The 22597-nt window shown below is 44.9% G+C and overlaps 1 protein-coding gene across 1 annotated transcript; it reads left to right on the forward strand.

The window, feature by feature from the left end:
• CHRNA1 (cholinergic receptor nicotinic alpha 1 subunit) lies at positions 1 to 17903 on the forward strand. Its single transcript, XM_027557207.1, has 9 exons — positions 1 to 160; positions 5133 to 5278; positions 5389 to 5433; positions 6443 to 6552; positions 9704 to 9899; positions 12380 to 12617; positions 15220 to 15443; positions 16815 to 17054; positions 17360 to 17903. Exons 1-9 carry the CDS (start codon positions 118 to 120, stop codon positions 17489 to 17491), a joined length of 1374 nt encoding a protein of 457 aa, XP_027413008.1. The 5' UTR covers positions 1 to 117; the 3' UTR covers positions 17492 to 17903.
• Positions 17904 to 22597: the final 4694 nt, after the last annotated feature.

Raw genomic sequence — 22597 nt, forward strand, 5'->3', positions numbered from 1 at the left:
AGGTGGCGTAAAACAATAGCTCAGCTCGGCCGACTCACTTTCCAAACCCTCCGGCAGCCGAGTGTCCCTCCAGAGAGTGCCAGCGAGCAGCGCGGGCCGCCACTCCACCACCAGCCCATGGAGCCCCGGCCACTCCTCCTGCTCCTCGGACTCTGCTCAGGTAAGCACCAGGGCTGGGGGCTCTCCTGTGAGGCTGAGGCTCTAGAAGCCCCCAAACCAGAGTCTTGCTTCTTTGATGGGAATACAGAATGGCAGGGCTTCACCAGTCCCAGGCTCTTCTGTCAGCTCCTCACTGATGTTGGCTTGATTGTGTTTGCAGATAAAGATATTTTGCTTGGGTTACCCAGTTAAAATAGGAGCTGCCTGCTCAGAAACTACAAAGTAAACCCGCCATTCTCTCCCTCCATCAGTGTCTGTATCTGAGTCACCTGGATGATGGGATTCAGCACCTCTTCTAACATCCCGAAGTTAGTATCATATTTGAACAACTATAAGGACTTAGCAGGGTGACTTATGATCACAAGTAGTACAGTTAACTAGTCCTTTTATGGCTTTAGGAGAATTCTGAAAATGAAGAGGATTGACTGACAGCTCCATGTGCTGGAGGGAGAAACCTATTCATAACCACAACCAAACTCTCCATGAGAGAAGAACTATTTTATAATCTTTTAAACTCCTGAAGTTAAAAAAAATTCATATGAATGCATTCCTGCCCTTTATTTTTTTAAGGACATTACTCTATGTGAGTTTGGGTTTGAATTGAACCCATAAAAATCTTGCACAGCCCTTGACCTGCATTCAACTCTGGACTGTGTCACAACGCAGCCACTGAAATGCTATCCTGAATCCCAAACTTCCGGTTGAGGGAAATAGATGTTGGCTGATTGTTTCATATAAAAGTTTACTGGTGATATCACCCCAACTGAGAAACAAAACGGCTAACATGCTGTGATTTCCCTTCTCCAATATTGCTCTGACAAACACAGGTCTTCTGGGCAAAAGAGGTGAAGTTTTATTAGTAGTATTTTTCAATAGCAGAATTGACGGAAATAGCCTAAACTCTGGTAAATTATATCCTGTGGGATTTGGACTCAATCCAACCAAAGCTGGCCTGATGGTGATGGTGGTGGTAAGGTGTGTGTGTGTGTGTGTGTGTTTGCAAACACCACACTCAATGGAAATTCTTAAGTGATATATTTACATTTAAAAATCTTTAAGAGATCTCTTAGGACACCAAAAACCTCCAGAAATTCATGTTTAACTATTTTTTTTAAAGTATGTGATATGTATGTAGATCAAACCTAGAGTTTGATGTCAGTTCACATGGATGATTCATGGAAATTTAGGGCAAGATGAGGCAATCCAACATCTCTTTTTTTATTATAGAGAAACTGAAGCAAAGAGACATAAACTGACCATCTCAAACTGACTTTGGGACCATCCCAAAGCCCCCTGATGTATAAACTTTGGAATGTGATCAGACTTCATTTTTTATGCGCACAGTCAGAAAATATACCCTGAAATTGGAAAGGCAGCCAGAGACACAGCACCAGTCAAAATAAGAATTACCCAGGGTCACTGTTTTTGTTTAGCCGCTCAGTCATGTCCAACTCTTTGTGACCCTATGGACTGTAGTCCACCAGGCTCCTCTGTCCATGGGATTTCCCAGGTAAGAATACTGGAGTGGGTTGCCATTTCCTTCTCCATGGGATCTTCCCAACTGAGGGATCAAACCTGTGTCTCTTGCTTTGCAGGTGGATTCTTTACCACTGAGCCACCTGGGAAGAACAGGACAGAATTCCTTTTGCCCAACACAGCAAGCTGTCGCCCAAATAAAAATACAGAGTGGACCAGTACAATACAAAAGAACACTTTGAAATTGTGGCTGGTCCCCCTGCTTTGATTCAATCCCTTGGGGGCAAAATTCTCATTCATATCAGTGACACTTTTTCCGGTATTGGCTGAACACATAATGATCTCTGTTCTATTTATACAGCACTTTCATTACAACCTTTCCTCTCTCCCAGCTCAGGAATCTCAAGCTCTTCATTGCCACCTTCCTATGGCATATTGCTTTCCAACTTGTTCACAGTTATTTATGTAAATGACAAATGTCGATGTCCATAAGAGTAGGAAGACGGGATCTGTGTCAGATTCATGTCTGAAAACCTCAAAGCTCTTCAGACAATGCTTTGCATGCAGCAAGTGTTGGACAAATACATGAATGAATTAGTGTTGCCCCCATCTGAATAAGAATGACCAACATGATTTTGCTGAAAAAGGAAACTTCAACATTATTTATGTGTTTATCTGTGTGTTTGTCAATTTATACCTGCCTTCCAAAGAAAGTATTTACTGTGATTTATTGAATCTGTGAAGAAATTGTCCAATTCTCCAGACCACACTGGAATTGGGAACAAAACCTAGAATTCTGAGTTCAAGTCCTTTAAGTTTTATGTGATAAAACTTTGAGTGATACTTTGCCCTGCTTTGAGGAGGGAAAAAGAACAGAATACCAGTGAATGTGGTCTAAGAAATGGAGACCTTCTCAGGAATTCCTTAGAAACTCATGGCGGAAGGCACAGGGACCCTTGTCCTTGGCAAGGGCACAGAGGCGGGAGTGGTATCCCTGGAACGCCATCCGTGCCAGGCTCCCCAGTCCTCCCTGCTCCCTAGTTGACCTTAGGGTCCGCCTGCGTATTTTCCTGCCACATCATGCTGATCATCTGCCCTCTCTGCTGCTTTCTAGTATGTTCTTCCTGTCAAACTAGAATCAACTGGCACTTAAAAATAAGCAGCCCAAGATAACATCAAAGCAATAACCTGAAACCCAGTGGCCGAGGCTCGGAGTGATCCATGCCAGCACCCCTTTGCCCCCACTGCGGGCTGGGTGGGGCCGGGGGGTAGACAAAGCGTAGAAGACAGAGGATTTCTGTGTCCCAAGGGGCCACCGCAAAAACTCCATCAGACAATATGCAGCTCTAAGGGGTCTCCAATGCCAGTGGTCTGGGGCGATGCCATGTGAAAGCTCTGCATGAACCCTTTGGGAAACCATTTTGAGAAACTAGAAATGAAAAGCTAGGCTAGCTGGAAGTTCCACACACAGAGCCCAGGAAGGTCATAATGAAGACACTTTAGCAACACTGAAAGCTTCAAAACGTTGAATGGACACAATATGCTTGCCTTTAGGGAAGTGGTGAGGCATACAGGCCCTTGTGTCTGACGGTCTCCACTTAGAATCCCACTTGTAACTAGCTGGGAGCCATGACATGTGTCTCTGCTGTTCCGACCTCAGTTTTCCCATCTGTAAAATAGGAGTAAAGACTGACCTCATAGAATTTTATAAGGATTCAATAATGTATCACAAATATAGGACCTTTAATAAAGCTCGACAGGCTAATTAAAACATACTTTGGGGAGGATGAAAATGTTTCAGCTCATTATATAGCCTTAGTTATTTCAAGTTGATCTAAAGCTCTGGATGAGAAATAGTGGTTGAGAGCATAGACTCTGGGTGTAAATCCTGGCTCTACCACTGATGAAATCTGGGTCTCAATTTCCCCATCTGTAAATTGAGGATAATGACAGTATATACTATCATTGTTATGAGGATTGAAAATTTTAGTACATATAAAGCAAGTAGAGGAGTATTTGACACAAAACAAGTTGGATACGTGATTATTTTTGTTGATCAATAGAAATAGAAAAGGGGACTACTTTTTACTTAATAATTGTTTTGGTGACAAACCCTTCCAAACTTAGGATCCAAGCAGAAAAATAATAAAAATAATAATAACCTGTCTTAAAGGTGATTGGTTAATACGAACACAACTGCGGGGGGAAAATGGGAAAGCATCTCACTCATTTCATTTTAAAAGTTGTCTTGGCTGGGGGAAAAGGTGTGGTTTCAGCAATAACCTGCGGAAAGGAGAGATCTGGTTACATGAATCCCGGCAGATGGATTGTGTGTCTACTTCCTCTCCCAGTCCTGAACAGGCAATCCACAAACCACCAGGGCTTGAGTTACAGGGATCCTTCATAAGGCGCTTGGAATTTGGAACACATTTTCTCAGAGGAATAGCAGCACATGTAGTTGTACAATTTCCAGGACAGCCCACAGCACGATCATAATATTAAAAGTGAGTTCAGGAGCATGGTGCAGAGTGACGGGCTCTAACCTGAGCTCTGCCCTAGCCGCGTGACCACAGACAAGTCAGTCCACCACTCGGAACCTCAGGTGAGAATGTCTCTCTGCCTGCTCGCCAGCGAAGACCATGTCATGCTGGACACCTAAAGGCTGTGGGCTCTGAGAATACTGCATGATATTGCCCTTCATCCTGAAGGAAAATGTGGTAAACATTCCTTGGAATTAAATATGCTCCAAATAGGAGACCCAAATCCAGGTCAACAGAATATGTGATTTTCTCTCTTAGCAACTTAATTGGGACATAGATGATTTTTTTTATTATGATAAAAATACATAAATATATATGTAAAGCTTACCATGGTAAAATAGACATTACCTAAAATTACCATTTTAAAGCACACAATCCAGTGGCATTAAGTATATTCACAATGTTAGGCAACCATCACCACTATCTAATTCCATAACTCGTTCATCACCAGAAGGACATCCTGGGCCCATTAGCAGTTACTCCCCTTTCCCTGTCCCCAGAGTCCCTGGTAATTGCTAATCGACTCTGTTCTACGGATTTACCTATTCTGGATATTTCATATAAATAGAATCACACAATACATGTCCTGTTGTGTCTGACTTCTTTTAGCATAATGTTTTCAAGGATCACTCATGTTACAGCATGTATCAGAACTTCATTCCTTTTCATGGCTGAATGACGTTCTAACGTATGTATATACCACAAATTGTTTATTCATTTATCTGTTGATGGACATTTGTGTTATTTTCATAGCTGTTAAAATATTGCTGCTATGAACATTCACGTACACATTTTTTGTTTGCTTTTTTGTCTTTTAATTGAAATATAGTTGATTTATTATATCGTGTTAGTTTCAGGTATACAGCACCGTGATTCAGATAGATATATATGTTCACGTTAGTGTGTGTAGAGCGTGGGGGCGGACTCTGACAGTGAGCGTGTCCTTTGCCATCCCAGCTGGCCTCGTCCTGGGCTCCGAACATGAGACTCGTCTGGTGGCAAAGCTCTTTGAAGACTACAACAGCGTGGTACGGCCCGTGGAAGACCACCGCCAGGCCGTGGAGGTCACGGTGGGCCTGCAGCTGATACAGCTCATCAACGTGGTGAGACCAGAGAGTGCCCAGCGCCCCACAGCACCATCACCACCCAGTCCGGGGCATCCTCTCCGGCTCCCCACTGGTCCCCCTAAAGATGGGCCTTATCTTTTTTTCAGGATGAAGTAAATCAGATCGTGACAACCAATGTTCGTCTGAAACAGGTAATGCAGCTAGATAAGTGTGTCCATGTTGTTCTTATTCACTCTGAAATTTAACATGGACCCAGAGGAAATCAAGTTGGGTAACAGGGATGTGCACCAAAATGTTGAAAGCAGATATTTTGGGGTAGTGGGACGTTTTGTGTTCATTACTATTATTATTTTAACTTTGTGCTTTCACTGTATGTATTAGTTTTCTAGGTCTGCTGGACAACCTAGACAACTTAAACGATAGAAACTTACTGTCTCACAGTTTCTGAGGCCGAAAGCCCAGCACTAAGGTCTTGGTACAGCTGGTTCCTTCTAAGGGTTGTGAGGGACAACCTACTCCGGGCCTCTCTCCTTTGCTTAGATTGGCTGTCTTCACGTTCGCATGACTTTCTTTCTGAATATACATCTTCTTCAACGTCCCCCTGCTTATACGGACACCAGTCATACTGGATTAGGGCCCACCTTAATGACCTCACTTTAACTTAATTACCTCTATAAACACCCTATCTCCAAATGAGGTCGCTTTCTGAGGTACAGGGGATTAGAACTTTGTATTAATTTGGGGGAGACAGTTCAACATTGTGTTATCCAAATTTACTGCATTGGGCACATGTAACTTTTATAATGCAGAAAAAATAGAGCACTTTTCAAAAAGTGAGGTTGCCTGCTTGAGGAAAACGTTCACAATAGGGTCATTCTCCTTTGCGAAGGTGGGCATGACTTGGGGCTACCCTTGTTTTCTCATCTGTAGAATGGGGTCAATAATCACTCCTACCTCATGAGAACACTGTGAGGACTAAATGATGAATATGGGTTGAAATGCCTATAATTGTGCCAGCATGTACTCCATGCTCTGTATGTGCTTTCACTTCTTACTCAAGTGAAAGCCAAACTCTGAATCAAACCCTTCTTACCGGAGCACAATTTCTGTCCATACCTGAGTTACCATGTCCATCAGAGCTCTTGATAACCCCAGATTTTTTCATTGTTTTCCATTGACTAAAAATGTCTTCATTTCTAGCAATGGGTGGATTACAACTTAAAATGGAATCCAGATGACTATGGTGGCGTGAAAAAAATTCACATTCCTTCGGAAAAGATCTGGCGCCCAGACCTCGTTCTTTATAACAAGTGAGCAAAACAGCCAGGATGAGAAGGCAGACATTCGGAGGGTGGAGGGGGAGCCCAAGTGCCCTCACGGAAGGGCTGCCACTCTCGGTAGGCGTTTCACCACTGTTCACATTAAATAACCCTTAAAAACCAAGAGCCAAGTTGACATGCTAGGGGTGCCATATGGTGTCTCATGTTATGAATAGAAACAATTATCAGAGCCAAATTGAATCAGGGCTGTGGGGTGGGGGACATTTAATCCCTGAGAACTCCTGAAGGGTATGTGGCAACTATCCAAGGAACCCAAACGTCCTATAATTGAGTTCCTTGGAATTAAATGTCCTTCCAACCAATAGGTCTGAACCTCGCGGGGTTGTTATTCGTCACCTCCTCATGGCATCCCAGGACGCAGCATGCTGCTGATGGCCCGGGATGCCTGTGTAGCCCATCCGCTGGGCTCTGTGACAGACCGCACATTGTGAAATTATAATGTGATTCAAGACACTCTGCTTTAATGACACGTTCATTATCATACGCCCTTCATTTGTCAGGGAATGTTCGTTGCAAACAGCATCCTTCCAGGCAGCAGCATTCGACACTGGCTTAGAGGATTTGTGGCCTGACAGTCTGCAGCACGCGTCTGGGGCGAGCAGGCTGTGCATACTAGCAGACTCTCCAGGGAAGATGGCCAGGGCTAGTTAGCGGACATGATACTCTTTAAGGTGACCCGCCCCAACTTTGATATTTTATTGCATATTTTCCAATCAGACCTGGGATTCAAGCTTGAGCCAAAATATCCCATCATTTTGTATAAACTTTGGGACAGGAGTGTTGATAAGGAAGAAGTGTCTATCTCTCAGGGCTAAGTTTATCTTTCACTTAGAATCTAAGTGAAGCAATTGAAACCCTCTGGTCCTTTAGGTCAGCTCAGTCAGAAGCACTCTCACAGGGAAGAGAATCCCGTTTCAGCTGCTTGGAAGGAGAAATGTAGACTATCCTCCCCCTCAGCTCTGTTGGGAGGGTCTAAAGCTGCATAGTTTTCTGGATAGAGCCTCTTCTCAGTCCCAAGGAAAAATCAATGGGGAGAAAATTTCTTGGTTTGTAAAATGAGGCATGACATATCCATATGGGGCGCCAAGAAGACACCACCTACTTTTCAGCCCCTAATTATACTATCCTGCTCTCTGCCAAGGCCCTAGGGCACAGGCCATTTGGGGGATGAGTAGATCTGCAGGGAGAGTTTCTTATTTTTCAGTATCCACCATGCTGTTTTTTCAAATGAGAAATTATTGCCAACATTTGAAAATAGGAAAATACATCAAAACCTGAATTTTTAGCCCCTCTGCATGCATGCTCAGCTGCTTTAGTCTTGTGACCCCATGGACTGCAGCCTGCCAGGCTCCTCTGTCCATGGAATTCACCAGGCAAGAATACTGGAGTGGGTTGCCATTTCCTTCTGCAGAGGATCTTCCCGACCCAGGCCAAACCCGTGTCTTTCACGTCTCCTACAATAGCAGGCAGGTTCTTAACCACTAGTGCCACCTTGGAAGCCCTTTAGCCTCTCTAGAAAATTCCAGCATTCAAAAATATGAAAACTTTGGATTAGAAATCTAGATTTCCAGCTTCCAAGGAAGGATCAAATATCAGGCAACATGGAGCCTTCACTCCCATGCAGACACACTTCCTTGCAGGGGTGAGGGGCTCTTCCTTTGTGAGGCTCACCTCTCCCTCCTTCCTCGCTTGCCTGGCCTAGAGGCATCTGAGTTTGTGATCCTACTCCACTGGAGTCTAAATAGTTCTTTCAAAGGTAATAGAACCCTCTTTAACCTGCTTATCATAGTAATGAGCCACTAGCCATATTTTTATTTAAAATTGCTGGATTTTTCCCCCAATTAACTTTTGTAAAAGAGTTTTTAAAAGTATTTTAAAAAGTAATTATTCTGCTCTTCGTTGCTGCAAGGGCTGTTCCTCTAGTTGAGGAGAGTGGGGGTTCCTCTCTAGATGTGGTTCACGGGCGTTTCACGGCAGTGGCTTCTCCTGTTGCCAAGCCCGGGCTCCAGGGTGCAGGGGACTCAGTAGTTGGGGCGTGTGGGCTCAGTAGTTGTGGCCCATGGGCTTTAGAGCACAGGCTCACTAGCTGTGGCGCACAGACTTAGTTACTGTGGGATCTTTCCAGATCAGAAATCGAAACTTTGTCTCTTGCATTGGCAGGCGGATTCTTTACCGCTGAGCCACCAGAGAAGCAATCCCAATTAACTTTTAAAGTATATCAGAGAGGGCATAGATGGAGATTGGGGCTTCCCTGATGGCTCAGACAGTAAAGAATCTGCCTGCAATGCAGGAGACCTGGGTTTGATCCCTGGGTTGGGAAGATCCCCTGGAGAAGGGACTGGCTACCGACTCCAGTATTCCTGCCTGAGGAATCCCATAGACAGAGGAGCCTGGCGGGCTACAGTCCGTGGGTCGCAAAGAGTTGGAAACGACTGAGCAAATAACACTTCTGCTTTTCACTTTTTCAACATTACAAATACTACTGAGGACTGGGAAGAAAAAGTCTGGGATGCAGTTGATCTGTGTTACCAGTTAGTTTTTTAAAACTATACATTCTCAGATTCATTCCCAGATATCCTGATTCAGTGCTTAGATTCAGTGCTCAGGAATCTATATTTAATTTTTTAAAATTGAAGTATAGTTAATGTGTTAGTTTCTAGTGTACAGCATAGTGATTTTGGATTTTTTGCAGATAAATTCCATTATGGGTTATTACAAGATATTGGGTATAGTTCCCTGTAATACACAGTAAATCCTTGTTGCTTATCTATTTTAAGTATAGTAGTTTGTATCTGTTAACCCCATACTCCTAATTTATCCCTCCCCCTCCCCGTTGTTGATCATAAGTTTGCTTCCTATACCTGTGAGTCTGTTCTGTATATAGATTCACTTGTATTATTTTCTAGGTTCAGGAATCTATATTTTAAACAAGCACCCCATGATCCTTATTATCAGGCAAATTTGGAAAACATGGCCATAGATAAAAAGCAATGCTGCTCAAAAGAAAGCTTCTATAATTAGCACCTGAATAATTAACAGCTGTCTCCTGTTAACATCCCCAAGCAGAACTGAAGGTTCATCTGTCACTTGGAGCCCTGTTCTTCTTTTATCCCAACTGTAGTGCAGATGGTGACTTTGCCATCGTCAAGTTCACCAAAGTGCTCCTGGACTACACTGGCCACATCACATGGACACCTCCTGCCATCTTTAAAAGCTACTGCGAGATCATCGTCACCCACTTTCCCTTTGACGAACAGAACTGCAGCATGAAGCTGGGCACCTGGACCTATGATGGCTCCGTGGTGGTCATCAACCCGGTATGTGATGACCCCTTGGGAGGAGTTTGGATGCAGGAAAAGCAAGACTTAGGTCTCCAACTCTGCCCCTACATTATCACAGGCTTGCTGCATCCATTAGCTCTTTGGGGATCATCTACTTTCATGCTTTTCAATGGCTTGGGCAAGTTCTTGACATGCTACATAAGAGAACCATCTGGGGCTTACATAATTTCCTATGCCCAGACTCAGGCCCAATAATTCTGATTGAATCAGCCTAGGGTGGAGCTAGGGCACCAATAGGTTTTAAAGCTCCCAGTTAAGTTCAGTCGCTCAGTTGTGTCCAACTCTTTGCAACCCCATGGACTGCAGCATGCCCTGCCTCCCTGTCCATCACCAACTCCCAGAGTTTACTCAAACCGATGTCATCCAACCATCTCATCCTCTGTCATCCCCTTCTCCTCCCACCGTCAATCTTTCCTGACATCAGGGTCTTTTCCAATGAGTCAGCTCTTCGCATCAGGTGGCCAAAGTATTAGAGTTTCAGCTTCAGTGTCAGTCCTTCCAATGAACACCCAGGATTGATCTCCTTTGGGATGGACTGGTTGGACCTCCTTGCAGTCCAAGGGACTCTCAAGAGTCTTCTCTAACACCACAGTTCAAAAGCATCAATTCTTCGGCGCTCAGCTTTCTTTATAGTCCAACTCTCACATCCATATATAACCACTAGAAAAACCATAGCCTTGACTAGATGGACCTTTGTTGGCAAAGTAATGTCTCTGCCTTTTAACATGCTGTCTAGGTTGGTCATAACTTTTCTTCCAAGGTGTAAGCGTCTTTTAATTTCATGGCTGTAATCACCATCTTGCAGTGATTTTGGAGCCCTAAAAAATAAAGTCAGCCACTGTTTCCACTGTTTCCCCATCTATTTGCCGTGAAGTGATGGGACCAGATGCCATGATCTTCGTTTTCTGAATGTTGAGCTTTAAGCCAAGTTTTTCACTCTTCTCTTTCACTTTCATCAAGAGGCTCTTTAGTTCTTCTTCACTTTCTGCCATAAGGGTGGTGTCATCTACATACGTGAGGTTATTGATATTTCTCCTGGCAATCTTGATTCCAGCTTGTGCTTCATCCAGCCCAGCGTTTCTCATGATGTATTCTGCATATAAGTTAAATAAGCAGGGTGACAATATACAGCCTTGACGTACTCCTTTTCCTATTTGGAACCAGTCTGTTGTTCCATATCCAGTTCTAACTGTTGCTTTCTGACCCGCATACAGGTTTCTGAAGAGGCAGGTCAGGTGGTCTGTTATTCCCATCTCTTTCAGAATTTTCCACAGTTTATTGTAATCCACACAGTCAAAGGCTTTGGCATAGTCAATAAAGCAGAAATAGATGTTTTTCTGGAACTCTCTTGCTTTTTCCATGATCCAGCAGATGTTGGCAATTTGATCTCTGGTTCCTCTGCCTTCTCTAAATCCAGTTTGAATATGTGGAAGTTCACGGTTCATGTATTGTTGAAGCCTGGCTTAGAGAATTTTGAGCATTACTTTGCTAGCGTGTGAGATGAGTGCAATTATATGGTAGTTTGAGCAGTCTTTGGCATTGCCTTTCTTTGGGATCAGAATGAAAACTGACCTTTTCCAGTCCTGTGGCCACTGCTGAGTTTTCCAAATTTGCTGGCATATTGAGTGTAGCACTTTCACAGCATCATCTTTTAGGATTTGAAATAGCTCCACTGGAATTCCATCACCTCCACTAGCTTTGTTCGTAGTGATTCTTCCTAAGGCCCACTTGACTTCACATTCCAGGATGTCTGGCTCTAGGTGAGTGATCACACCATTGTGATTATCTGGGTCATGAAGATCTTTTTTGTACAGTTCTTCTGTGTATTCTTGCCACCTCTTCTTAATATCTTCTGCTTCTGTTAGGTCCATACCATTTCTGTCCTTTATCGAGCCCATCTTTGCATGAAATGTTCCCTTGGTATCTCTAATTTTCTTGAAGAGACCTCTAGTCTTTCCCATTCTGTTGTTTTCCTCTATTTCTTTGCACTGATCACTGAGGAAGGCTTTCTTATCTCTCCTTGCTAGTCTTAAAGCTCCCAGGAAACTTGAAAGTATAGTCAACATGGAAAAAATCCCAATAGTCCCAACCTACTTATTTTTTATTTTTTTAAAGATTTTTTTTTTGGATATGGACCATTTTCAAAGTCCTTCCTGAATTGTTACAACATCACCTCTGTACTGCTTTGGTCCCCTGGCAGAGCAGCATGTGGGACTCCAGCTCCCCAACCAGGAATCAACCCCACACCCCCTGCATTGGAAGGTGAAGTCCCATCTGCTGAACTACCAGGAAAGTCCCCAAGCCCCTTCCTTTATGGGGGGATAGGATACACAAGATCCCCTCCTAGGTATGTGACAGCACTGGAATCTGTTGCTTTGTCACAGCTGACTAGGAAACCCTGCGGCTCCTCATGGTGACAAGGCTGGACATGTCAAAGTTTCACTCTGTCTTCTCAGGAGAGCGACCAGCCAGACCTGAGCAACTTCATGGAGAGTGGAGAATGGGTGATCAAGGAGTCACGGGGCTGGAAGCACTGGGTGTTCTATGCGTGCTGCCCCTCCACCCCCTACCTGGACATCACCTACCACTTCGTCATGCAGCGCCTGCCCCTCTACTTCATCGTCAACGTCATCATCCCCTGCCTGCTCTTCTCCTTCTTGACCGGCCTAGTGTTCTACCTGCCCACAGACTCAGGTGGGTGCAGTTGCCATGGTGGTGGCTGCTGATGCTGTGATCTCACGCTGCTATTTTAGGGGAAGCCAGAAATAACCATGGCTGATAAACAAATGCAGGCAGACAGACCCAAAGCACCAGCCCTGGAAGGATGCATGCTCTGAGTGGCCACGTGGGTGAAGGCTGCTGGGGCAGACAGCAGGGCAGGCAGAGAGCTGAATGGGACCCTGAAGATGCGCACACGCAGCTGGTTAAGTGAATAACCACCAGCACCTATTTGTTGAATACCTGCTGTGTGCCCTGAAACACGCTGGGCAAGGCTGGACCACAGACACTCCCAGGGCCCCTTCCCCCATGAAGTCACTTGCTCTCTGTGACTAACCCAGATCTTGCCTCTTTTGTCTACTGCTTGCCGCTTGAAAATAGCTTTTGTGTATCTCTTCTCCAGATGGCAGTATCTTTACACATAAGACCATACTTCCCAAGTGGCAATTCTTTCTCCTGTATCAGCCTGGGCCTCCTACTGAGTAATCACATCTGTGACATAATTTCACCAGACACCAACAATCTAGAGAAAAGGGGGTAAGGAAACACGCATGTCTGCCAGCAAGTCACTGCTCTCAAACAATGTAAGGGAGACAAGTAGGAAAAAAAGAAAGATAGTAAGATAGTCTGTATGCCAGAAAACAACTGTATCAAAATGCCACAGAAAAAAACCCACAAAAGTCTAAATACAACTTTCCAATAAGGAAAAAAAAGCTTACGCATTCACTCACTCAACATATACCTTTTAAACAACTGTTGCAAGACAGGGATAAGGTAAAGAGTAAGGCAGAATTCGCCCCACAGAATGTATGTTCTAGGGGATTGTATTTGTTCTTAAACAAATGATCACACATATTTTTTCAACTTTCTAATCAAATGAAGTTTCTCAAAGTGAAGAGAGAAAACACTAGGCGGGAAACTATGGAAACTAAACAGAGTTTCTGTCAATATTAGATGATTTATGCTAGAAAATCATTTAGAACAGAGAGACAGTTTGATAAAGTGAGACAGTGTTAGCTACTATTATCACTAATCGAGAAATTTGATGTACTTTGATCCATATTTTACACTTATAATTCTGTTTCCTTTTTTACTTTTGAAGACTTTCCTATCCACCAGAAATTGACAACTTCTTGTTTGCCTCCACTCCGGATCCTGTGTATATCACTAACATCTGAAAACATCCAGAATGGGCAAAGTTCCACACTGGAAATCAGGGCCACATGAGGGTTTCCCAGGACACAAACAGCAAGACCAGCCCAAGGAAAGTCCCTTCCAAAGGCTCTTTACTGCCTCGGAGCTGATCAATCCCCAAACTATTCCAGCGTCATTCACTCCCGGGCTTTCTTGTTTACTTGTCCAGGCAAGACACCATCCGGGAATTGTTTGCCCTGAAACTGTAGGGTCTGGGGAAAAGATTCAGGGGAAAGGGAATCCCTTGGCCCTTAATGTGAAAAAAAAAAAAAAAAAAAAATCAAAACACACACATACACACAAAACAAGTCATTCCCTTAGAGAATATGAGAAAGTGAGTGGTATGAAATCATTGATTTTGTCCTTTCTCAGCTTTGGTCTTGCAGCTTGCTTCCACAGTGAGAAAGATACATGTACTTTTGACCTACACATCCATCTGAGTAACAAATAGGCCAGGCTGAGGTTCAGTTTCGTGAGATTTACAATGTTCTGCTGCAGACAGAAAAACTGCCATCTGGGTTCTCACTTGCCTCCCAGAACCTCTCTGGTTTCCCTGGATTCCACCAAGAAATAGAATTCTGGGGCATGACATGAAGTAGCATTTCCTGCTTGGCAGCATCTGATGGAAACGCCTGCCACTTGCCATTGTCAGCAGAGTTAAGTGCCAGGGTCTCATAGGAAAGAAATACTGCAGAAAAAAACTCCCCAGTGTGAGGCTTTGAGAACAGGCCAGTCACATTCCTCTCACCCTTGGGTTTCACTGGTGTGTTCATTTGCTAGGACTGCCTTCACAAAGGACCCCAGGCTGGTGGCTTAAACAACAGAAATTTATTTTCTCATAGTTCTGGAGGCTGGAAATCAAGATCAAGGTGTCAGCAGCATTGGTCTCCTCTGAACCCTCTCTTCTTGGCTGGCAGATGACTGTCTTCTCCCTGCGCCCTCACATGTCCTTTTCTCTTTGTGTCTTAATCTTTTCTGATAAGGACGCCAGTCACCAAAGACCCAGCCTAAGACCTCATTTTAATTTAATTACCTCTGTAAAGGCCCTGTTTCCAAATATAGTCCCTGAGGTGCTGGGGTTTGGGGCTTCAACCTATAAATTTACTGTCAGTTGTTCAGTTGTGTTCAATGCTTTGTGACCCCACGGACTGCAGCCCGCCAGGCTCCTCTGTCCATGGGATTCTCCAGGCAAGAAGACTGGAGTGGGTTGCCATGCCCTCCTCCAGGGGTCTTCCCAACCCAGGGATCGAACATAGGTCTCCTGCACTGCAGGCAGATTCCTTACTGGCTGAGCCACCTAGGAAGCACTATAGATGTGGGGGGAAGAGCAGTTTAGCCAGTAACAGGTGGGTTGCTGCGTCTGTCCCCTCCTCGTTTCGTCCAGGAGAGAAGATGACCCTCAGCATCTCTGTCTTGCTGTCCCTGACCGTGTTCCTTCTGGTCATCGTGGAGCTGATCCCTTCCACCTCCAGCGCCGTGCCCTTGATTGGGAAGTACATGCTGTTCACCATGGTGTTTGTCATCGCATCCATCATCATCACCGTCATCGTCATCAACACACACCACCGCTCCCCCAGCACCCACGTCATGCCCGAGTGGGTGCGGAAGGTGAGTAAGGCACTGGGACACTCTGCACAGGCAGCCGCTCCCTCGAGGGCAGCTGCAAGTCTCCCCTTCCACTTGGCCAGTGGCATCCTAGGTAACCCTGCTAGGCACTTAGAAACAGAAAGGCTTTCTTGGGCTGTAGGGGCTTTGCGGGAGGAATTTTTCTGGACTCTGGCTGAAGACAAATAACTCATGTCGCCTCCCCAGGGAGATAAGAAAACCAGAATTAACAAAGCCCACTTCAATGTCAACCTTAAAGAATCTCTTTGTTTAGAAAAGACAAATAAATCACTGTCTTTTAACTCAAATACCATGAAATCTTGACCTGTTTGTATGTGAACAGACTGACTATTTCTTTGCTGGTATAATCATCTGCTGAGACTGGAATAAGGGCTGGAGACTGGCGGGGCGGGGGGTGGGGTGGCTGGGCTTGATGAGAGAGTGTCAGAAAGTTAAGTTTTAATGAAGAACTTGGTCTCATATATTTATTTTACTGAATTTTAAAATGTGTTAACATTTCAGGTGTATCAGTTCCTACACACCCACACAGACACAAATGTCCCGGCTTTTGTGCACAATGCAAAAGATTTGCCAGGAACTGACAGAGAAACTACTGTTTGCAATGCATTCTTTTGGGAGGAGAAGCAGTCTCTGCTTCTCTAAAGGCTGTTAAGTAACTCCTAGCAATATCTATAGGGCTTCCCAGGTGGAGCAGAGGTAAAGAGCCTGCTTGCCGATTCAGGAGACACAGGCGACTTGGGTTTGATCCCTGAGCCAGGAAGATCCCCTGGAGGAGGAAATGGCACCCCACTCCAGTATGCTTGCCTGGAAAATCCCATGGACGGAGGAGCCTGGAGTGCTGCAGTCCATGGGGTCACAAAGAATCGGACATGACTGAGTACGAATGCAGCAATACCTATGCTGCACTTCTTCAGGAACAAGAAACAGAAGAAAACAGTGTAGCTGTTTTGTGGGGTTGGAACCTTAATTATTTTTTTTTTTTTTTGGCAGGAGGGGCCCTTTAATCTTTTGGTCATGTGAATAGGGGCTTTGAAGAAAGCAGGTGCTTATAGGGGGTCTGGAAGCTTAAGCATCAGTGGTTTCTTAGGAGTCCAATAGCTGCACACTCGCTCCCTCCAGTGGCCAACTGCTGGCATTACAGGATCATCTCTATTAGCCTTAGTCATTTAACAGGCCACAGGACACAGATGAATCTGAGAAAATCTAGTATGGTCCTTTTGTTTTAGGGACAAAAGTAGCTGAGGCCTAGAGAACCTGAATGGCTTGCCTAAGGTCTCATTGCTTGTTCAAAATCATAGTTTGATGCTTGCTCTGCTGACAATAATTCCCATACCTGGACTTCTTTTGTATTAGGTTTTTATCGACACTATCCCAAATATCATGTTCTTCTCCACGATGAAAAGGCCATCCAGAGAGAAACAAGACAAAAAGATTTTCACAGAAGACATCGATATTTCTGACATTTCTGGAAAACCAGGGCCTCCACCAATGGGTTTCCACTCTCCCCTGATCAAACACCCCGAGGTGAAAAGTGCCATTGAGGGCATCAAATACATCGCAGAGACCATGAAGTCAGACCAGGAGTCCAATAACGTAAGCTTTGTGGCTTGAGATTCGCACCTTGGGGTTTAAATGGTCACGTGCTTAAGCACAGAGATGGGTTTGGCTTGATGGGAAGGTTGGCATTCAAGGGGCAGCTACTGATGTAAGATGTGCCTGATGACTCCCTAGGCCATCTTAGCAAGTCATCACATTGTGAATAACCTCTTTAAAAGATAAAGATCACAGTGCCAGTGGAGGGAGGATCCACAGTCAAAGGGCCCCTGGATGATGGATAGCACGAACGTTGGGAGTCCGCCATCATCTTCAGGACATTCTGACACATTCCTCTCTCCCAGGCGGCTGAGGAATGGAAGTACGTTGCGATGGTGATGGACCACATTCTCCTGGCAGTCTTCATGCTCGTCTGCATCATCGGAACCCTGGCTGTGTTTGCAGGTCGGCTCATCGAATTAAATCAGCAAGGATGAGTGGAAAGCTGGGCTGAACCTCCGAACCACGGAGATCTGTCTAGTTGGATACATGCTCATTTATCAAATATTTAATTTTCTGTATTTATTATTCATGGCAACAGTTTATGTTTACATAAGGTTATGGCCTCCAAGCGTGTTCACATTGCTTCTCCCTTCACTCCTGCTGTGGCTGCCTGGAGAGTGAATCCTTTGCAGTAAGTGAAACTGGATTGCTACAAAAGGCTTTCATTTCCAGCAGCATCTGGAAGAATTTTGCCCATGATAACTGAGGTTTTCTGTTAGTTTTTAAAAAAAATTTTTTTAATTTTAAGCAAAGAGTCTATTCTTTGCTTAATAGTCAGTTTTGTACTACTGAAAAAGCCCCATCTGCCAGTCCCCCAAAGATAAAGCATTTGACTTGGAGAGAAGGAAAGCAATAGAAAGACAACAGGGAAATTCTAGAATGGCCACCAAAATACGAACTGCCTCAAAACCCCAAGTTTTGAGGTTTCTGGAATTTGGAGGTGAGGGAATGTCTTCCCAATCGAACACAGCACCTGAGTTTGATGTTTGGGGTTTGAGGGAAAAGAGTAACTAACCTGAATGGAGTGTGGGGCCAGGCACTGTGGGAATGAGATCACATGTATTTTTTTTTTAATCCTCATAACTCTGTAAATGTCCCTAGTTTACAAATAAGAAAACTGAACTTGAGGGAGGTTAAGTTCATTATCCAAACTAGCAAGTAGAACTGACATTTGAACCCAGACATTTGAACTGACATTTGAACCCATGTGGATTCACAGTAGCTCTGAGCTGGGCTGGTTCATCGCTCACTTGCTCTTTGGTTCAACCCTAGCTGCATCTGGGCCATCCTGTGACTCTGGTCAGTGTTTTTGAGAGGCTCAGTCCTAGTATTAGCCTTCTTCCTGCCTTCCCAATTAAATCACCCACCTTTCCCCCAGTCTTTATCCCAACCCTGCTTGAGGTTCTAGTTCTATGAATGAAATCACAAATGTGTGCACATATCATCATTTCCACAATTCTGGACACATGAGTAGGAGAGAAAATTTATTTCCTTTCTTCATAGCAACCTACTGGCCACAGGCAGTGCACCCCAGTACTAGAAAATGTACAGCCCTGGGCTCAGTAATGACCATCATCCCCAGAACACATCTGATCCACATCGGTACCAGAGAGAGTGGGGAATGGCAGTACCAGGTGACCAGTTCAATTCAGTCGCTCAGTCATGTCTGACTCTTTGCGACCCCATGAACTGCAGCACAGCCTCCCTGTCCATCACCAACTCCCGGAGTTCACTCAAACTCACGTCCATCAAGTCAGTGATGCCATCCAGCCATCTCATCCTCTGTCATCCCCTTCTCCTCCTGCCCCCAATCCCTCCCAGCATCAGAGTCTTTTCCAATGAGTCAACTCTTCGCATGAGGTGGCCAAAGTACTGGAGCTTCAGCTTTAGCATCATTCCTTCCAAAGAAAACCCAGGACTGATCTCCTTTAGAATGGACTGGTTGGATCTCCTTGCAGTCCAAGGGACTCTCAAGAGTCTTCTCCAACACCACAGTTCTGAACTCAGGGGATTTCAATCTAGGTCTCCTTGGCATTCCCCATGACACACCCATGGCAGGATTGAGTGCCTCATGTACAAGTAAACTAAAGGGAAAACAGTTTGGCATTTCCTCAAAAATCTAGGCATAGAATTATCATATGATCCACCAACTCCTCTCCTAGGTATACACCCAAAAGAACTGGAAGCAGGGACTTGAACAGATACTTGGATACCAATATTCACTGCAGCATTATTTATAATAGCCAAAAGGTAAAAACCCACCCATGTCCATCAGCATAAGAGCAAATGTATGGAGGAATGAAGTTTTCATAAATACTATAATATGGATCAATCTGGAAAACATTATGCTAAGTAAATAAGCCAGATTTGAAAGGACAAATATTGTATGATTCTGCTTATGGGAGATACCTAGAGTAGTCAAATTCATAGAGACAGAAAACAGAATTGCAATTACCAGGGTTTGGGGAGAGGGGTGAGTTGTTGCTTAGTGGGTAGAGCTTCAATTTGAGACAATGAAAAAGTTCTGAAAGTGGATAGTTGTGGTGGGTGTACAATATCAAGAATGTACTTAATGCCACTGAACTGAATGTTTAAAAATGGTTAAGATGGTAAACTTTATGTGCATTTGACCATAATAAAAAAAAATTAAAAATTGGTAAGTTTCATGTTCTGTATATTTTACAACAATTCGATAATGAAGAGGGGAAGAGAGATTCAGTACCTAAATCTGCCTGCCTAATTTATCGCAGTCCCCCAGGATTCACTAACGATCCAGAGAAGGAACTTAAAAGTCATGTTGTCCATTCTAAGGACAAGGAAACTGAGGCTCCCTGGTCAGTGACTTCCCTCAGGTCACAGAGCTAGTTAGTGACAATCAGTTCTCTTAATTCCTGCTCTCGTGCTATTTCCTTTATATCAAATAGCCCATTTGTCTCCCTACAGTGAGACCTTCCAACATGTCACCTGCTTACCCCCTGGCCTGGAAGCCAGCAGGGAGGCCCCGAGTAGATATGAATGTCACAGTGTGAAGCTCCATCAGCCCCTAAATACCTGTTCCATCAATCTGTCACCAAGTTGCGGACTTTCACCTTTGGGATCTCTTCCCTTCATTAAGGGCTGATTTCCTGATGAAATGGGAGGGGAGACAGATGGTTCTGGGATCTGTCCCCCCTAGAGGTGAGCACCCAGCCCTGCCCTGCCCCCGTGTGGCCCTATCAATGAGTGTGTCTGGGTAAAGGGGTGACTTTGGGGAAAATAAGGAGCATCCTCAAACTGGAACAAGACAAGAGTTCTTGGGGGTGGGGAGTAGGGAGGCTGTTATAGACTGAAGATGGAAGGAGGAATTGTTCAGACTTTGAATCCCTACGTTTTTCTTTCTTTCTTTCTTCTCTAGTTGTCAGAACTGGGGTTTTATTAAATTGGAAAATGTATGAACAATTAAATCAGATGATGAGAAGTTTCGGGGCTGAGGTGGGTATTTGGCTTTGGCTCTGATCACTGTGGGCCACGATGCCATCGTGTTCATTCTGGGGCAGAGGGGCGGGACAGAGGAGCTCAGGTGGCCTCCCTGCCCGTGGCCAGAGGTCTCCCCTCACTCCCCAGCTACTGGGTCTTGCTTTGAAGCCTGAGTTTCCCTGCTCCTGGTTCTCAGCTCACCACTTTCAAGGTCATTTCTCCCACTTCTGTTGATGAGCTCTAGGTTTGCTCCATTTCTTCAGTGGGCAGGGCCACTGAGCCTACCCCCCACCTGAATTCCTCATCTCTTGCTCCCCCAAATCACCTGCCCCCGCCTCTGCCTGCCAATCACTACGATCATTGTCTCCACCTCTGTCTAAAGTCTGCCTCCACCGGTTGCCTCAATTTTCATCTCTGGTTTTAGAAAAGGCAGAGGAACCAGAGATCAAATTGTCAACATCCGCTGGATCATCAAAAAAGCAAAAGAGTTCCAGAAAAACATCTATTTCTGCTTTATTGACTACACCAAAGCCTTTTACTGTGTGGATCACAATAAACTGTGGAAAATTCTGAAAGAGATGGGAATACCAGACCACCTGACCTGCCTCTTGAGAAACATGTATGCGGGTCAGGAAGCAACAGTTAGAACTGGACGTGGAACAACAGACTGGTTCCAAATAGGAAAAGGAGTATGTCAAGGCTGTATATTGTCACCCTGCTTATTTAACTTACGTGCAGAGTACATCATGAGAAACATGGGCTGGAAGCAGCACAAGCTGGAATCAAGATTGCCAGGAGAAATATCAATAACCTCAGATATGCAGATGACACCACCCTATGGCAGAAAGCAAAGAGGAACTGAGGAGCCTCTTGATGAAAGCGAAAGAGGAGAGTGAAAAAGTTGGCTTAAAACTCAACATTCAGAAAACTAAGATCAGGATCATGGCACCTGGTCCCATCACTTCATGGCAAATAGATGGGGAAACAGTGACAGACTTTATTTTTCTGGGCTCCAAAATCACTGCAGATGGTGAATGCAGCCATAAAATTAAAAGACCCTTGCTCCTTGGAAGAAAAGCTATGACCAACCTAGACAGCATATTAAAAAGCAGAGACATTACTTTGCCAACAAAGGTTTGTCTAGTCAAAGCTATGGTTTTTCCAGTAGTCATGTATGGATGTGAGAGTTGGACTGTGAAGAAAGCTGAGCACCAAAGAATTGATGCTTTTGAACTGTGGTGTTGGAGGAGACTCTTGCAGATCCCTTGGACTGCAAGGAGATCCAACCAGTCAATCCTAAAGGAAATCATTCCTGAATATTCATTGGAAGGACTGACGCTGAAGCTAAAACTGCAATACTTTGGCCACCTGATGTAAAGAATTGACACCCTGATGCTGGGAAAGATTGAAGGCAGGAGGAGAAAGGAACAACAGAGGATGAGATGGTTGGATGGCGTCACCGACTTGATGGACGTGAGACTGAGTAAATTCTGGGAGTTGGTGATGGAGAGGGAAGCCCGGCGTGCTGCAGTCCATGGGGTCTCAAAGAATCGGACACGACTGAGTGACTGAACTGCAGAAGCTGGGTTTGTTGTCCTTTTCTCAGATCCAGACGTTCCATGAGTGGAGGGAGCAGGCAGGGAGGGGGTGTGAAGGATCAGGGCTGTGCACGGGGGCTGTGCACATGCCTACAAGGGGGCAGCAGGGCCCGATCTGCCCTCAGGACAATCTCTCACAAGTCAGCTGCTTAGGTCTCCATTGCCAAGTGCAGGGGGCTCCAGCCCCATGTGGGCTGGTTTGCTGAGGTCAGCTTGGCCTCCTGGGAGCAGCTGGACTGTATCTCCATCTTTGAGGATAGAGGCACATGGACGGGGGTGTGACCTCAAAATTTTCAACTTAGGGCTGCAGTTTCCAACCCCCCCACCTTCCTCTTTCTTCTCCAGGTAGGTTGTAGGTACAAGACTACAGGAGGCATTTGATGTTGGTGTGTGGTCACGCTCTGAGTGAGGTTGTGGGGGGGCTCCTCTGAGTACCAGACGGGCACTGGAGCTTCCCCATGGCCAGCCACGGGCACTACGATGAGG

Source organism: Bos indicus x Bos taurus, chromosome 2 (genome assembly GCF_003369695.1).
Source record: "Bos indicus x Bos taurus breed Angus x Brahman F1 hybrid chromosome 2, Bos_hybrid_MaternalHap_v2.0, whole genome shotgun sequence".
In the NCBI taxonomy this organism is placed as follows: domain Eukaryota; kingdom Metazoa; phylum Chordata; class Mammalia; order Artiodactyla; family Bovidae; genus Bos; species Bos indicus x Bos taurus.

Bases quoted from the DNA above. Each gene is read 5' to 3' on its own strand.
- CHRNA1 (XM_027557207.1), top strand. From the start codon at position 118: ATGGAGCCCCGGCCACTCCTCCTGCTCCTCGGACTCTGCTCAG. The intron at 5,279-5,388 runs GTGAGACCAGAG...TCTTTTTTTCAG, and splicing joins TGATACAGCTCATCAACGTG to GATGAAGTAAATCAGATCGT. The intron at 12,618-15,219 runs GTGGGTGCAGTT...CGTTTCGTCCAG, and splicing joins CTACCTGCCCACAGACTCAG to GAGAGAAGATGACCCTCAGC.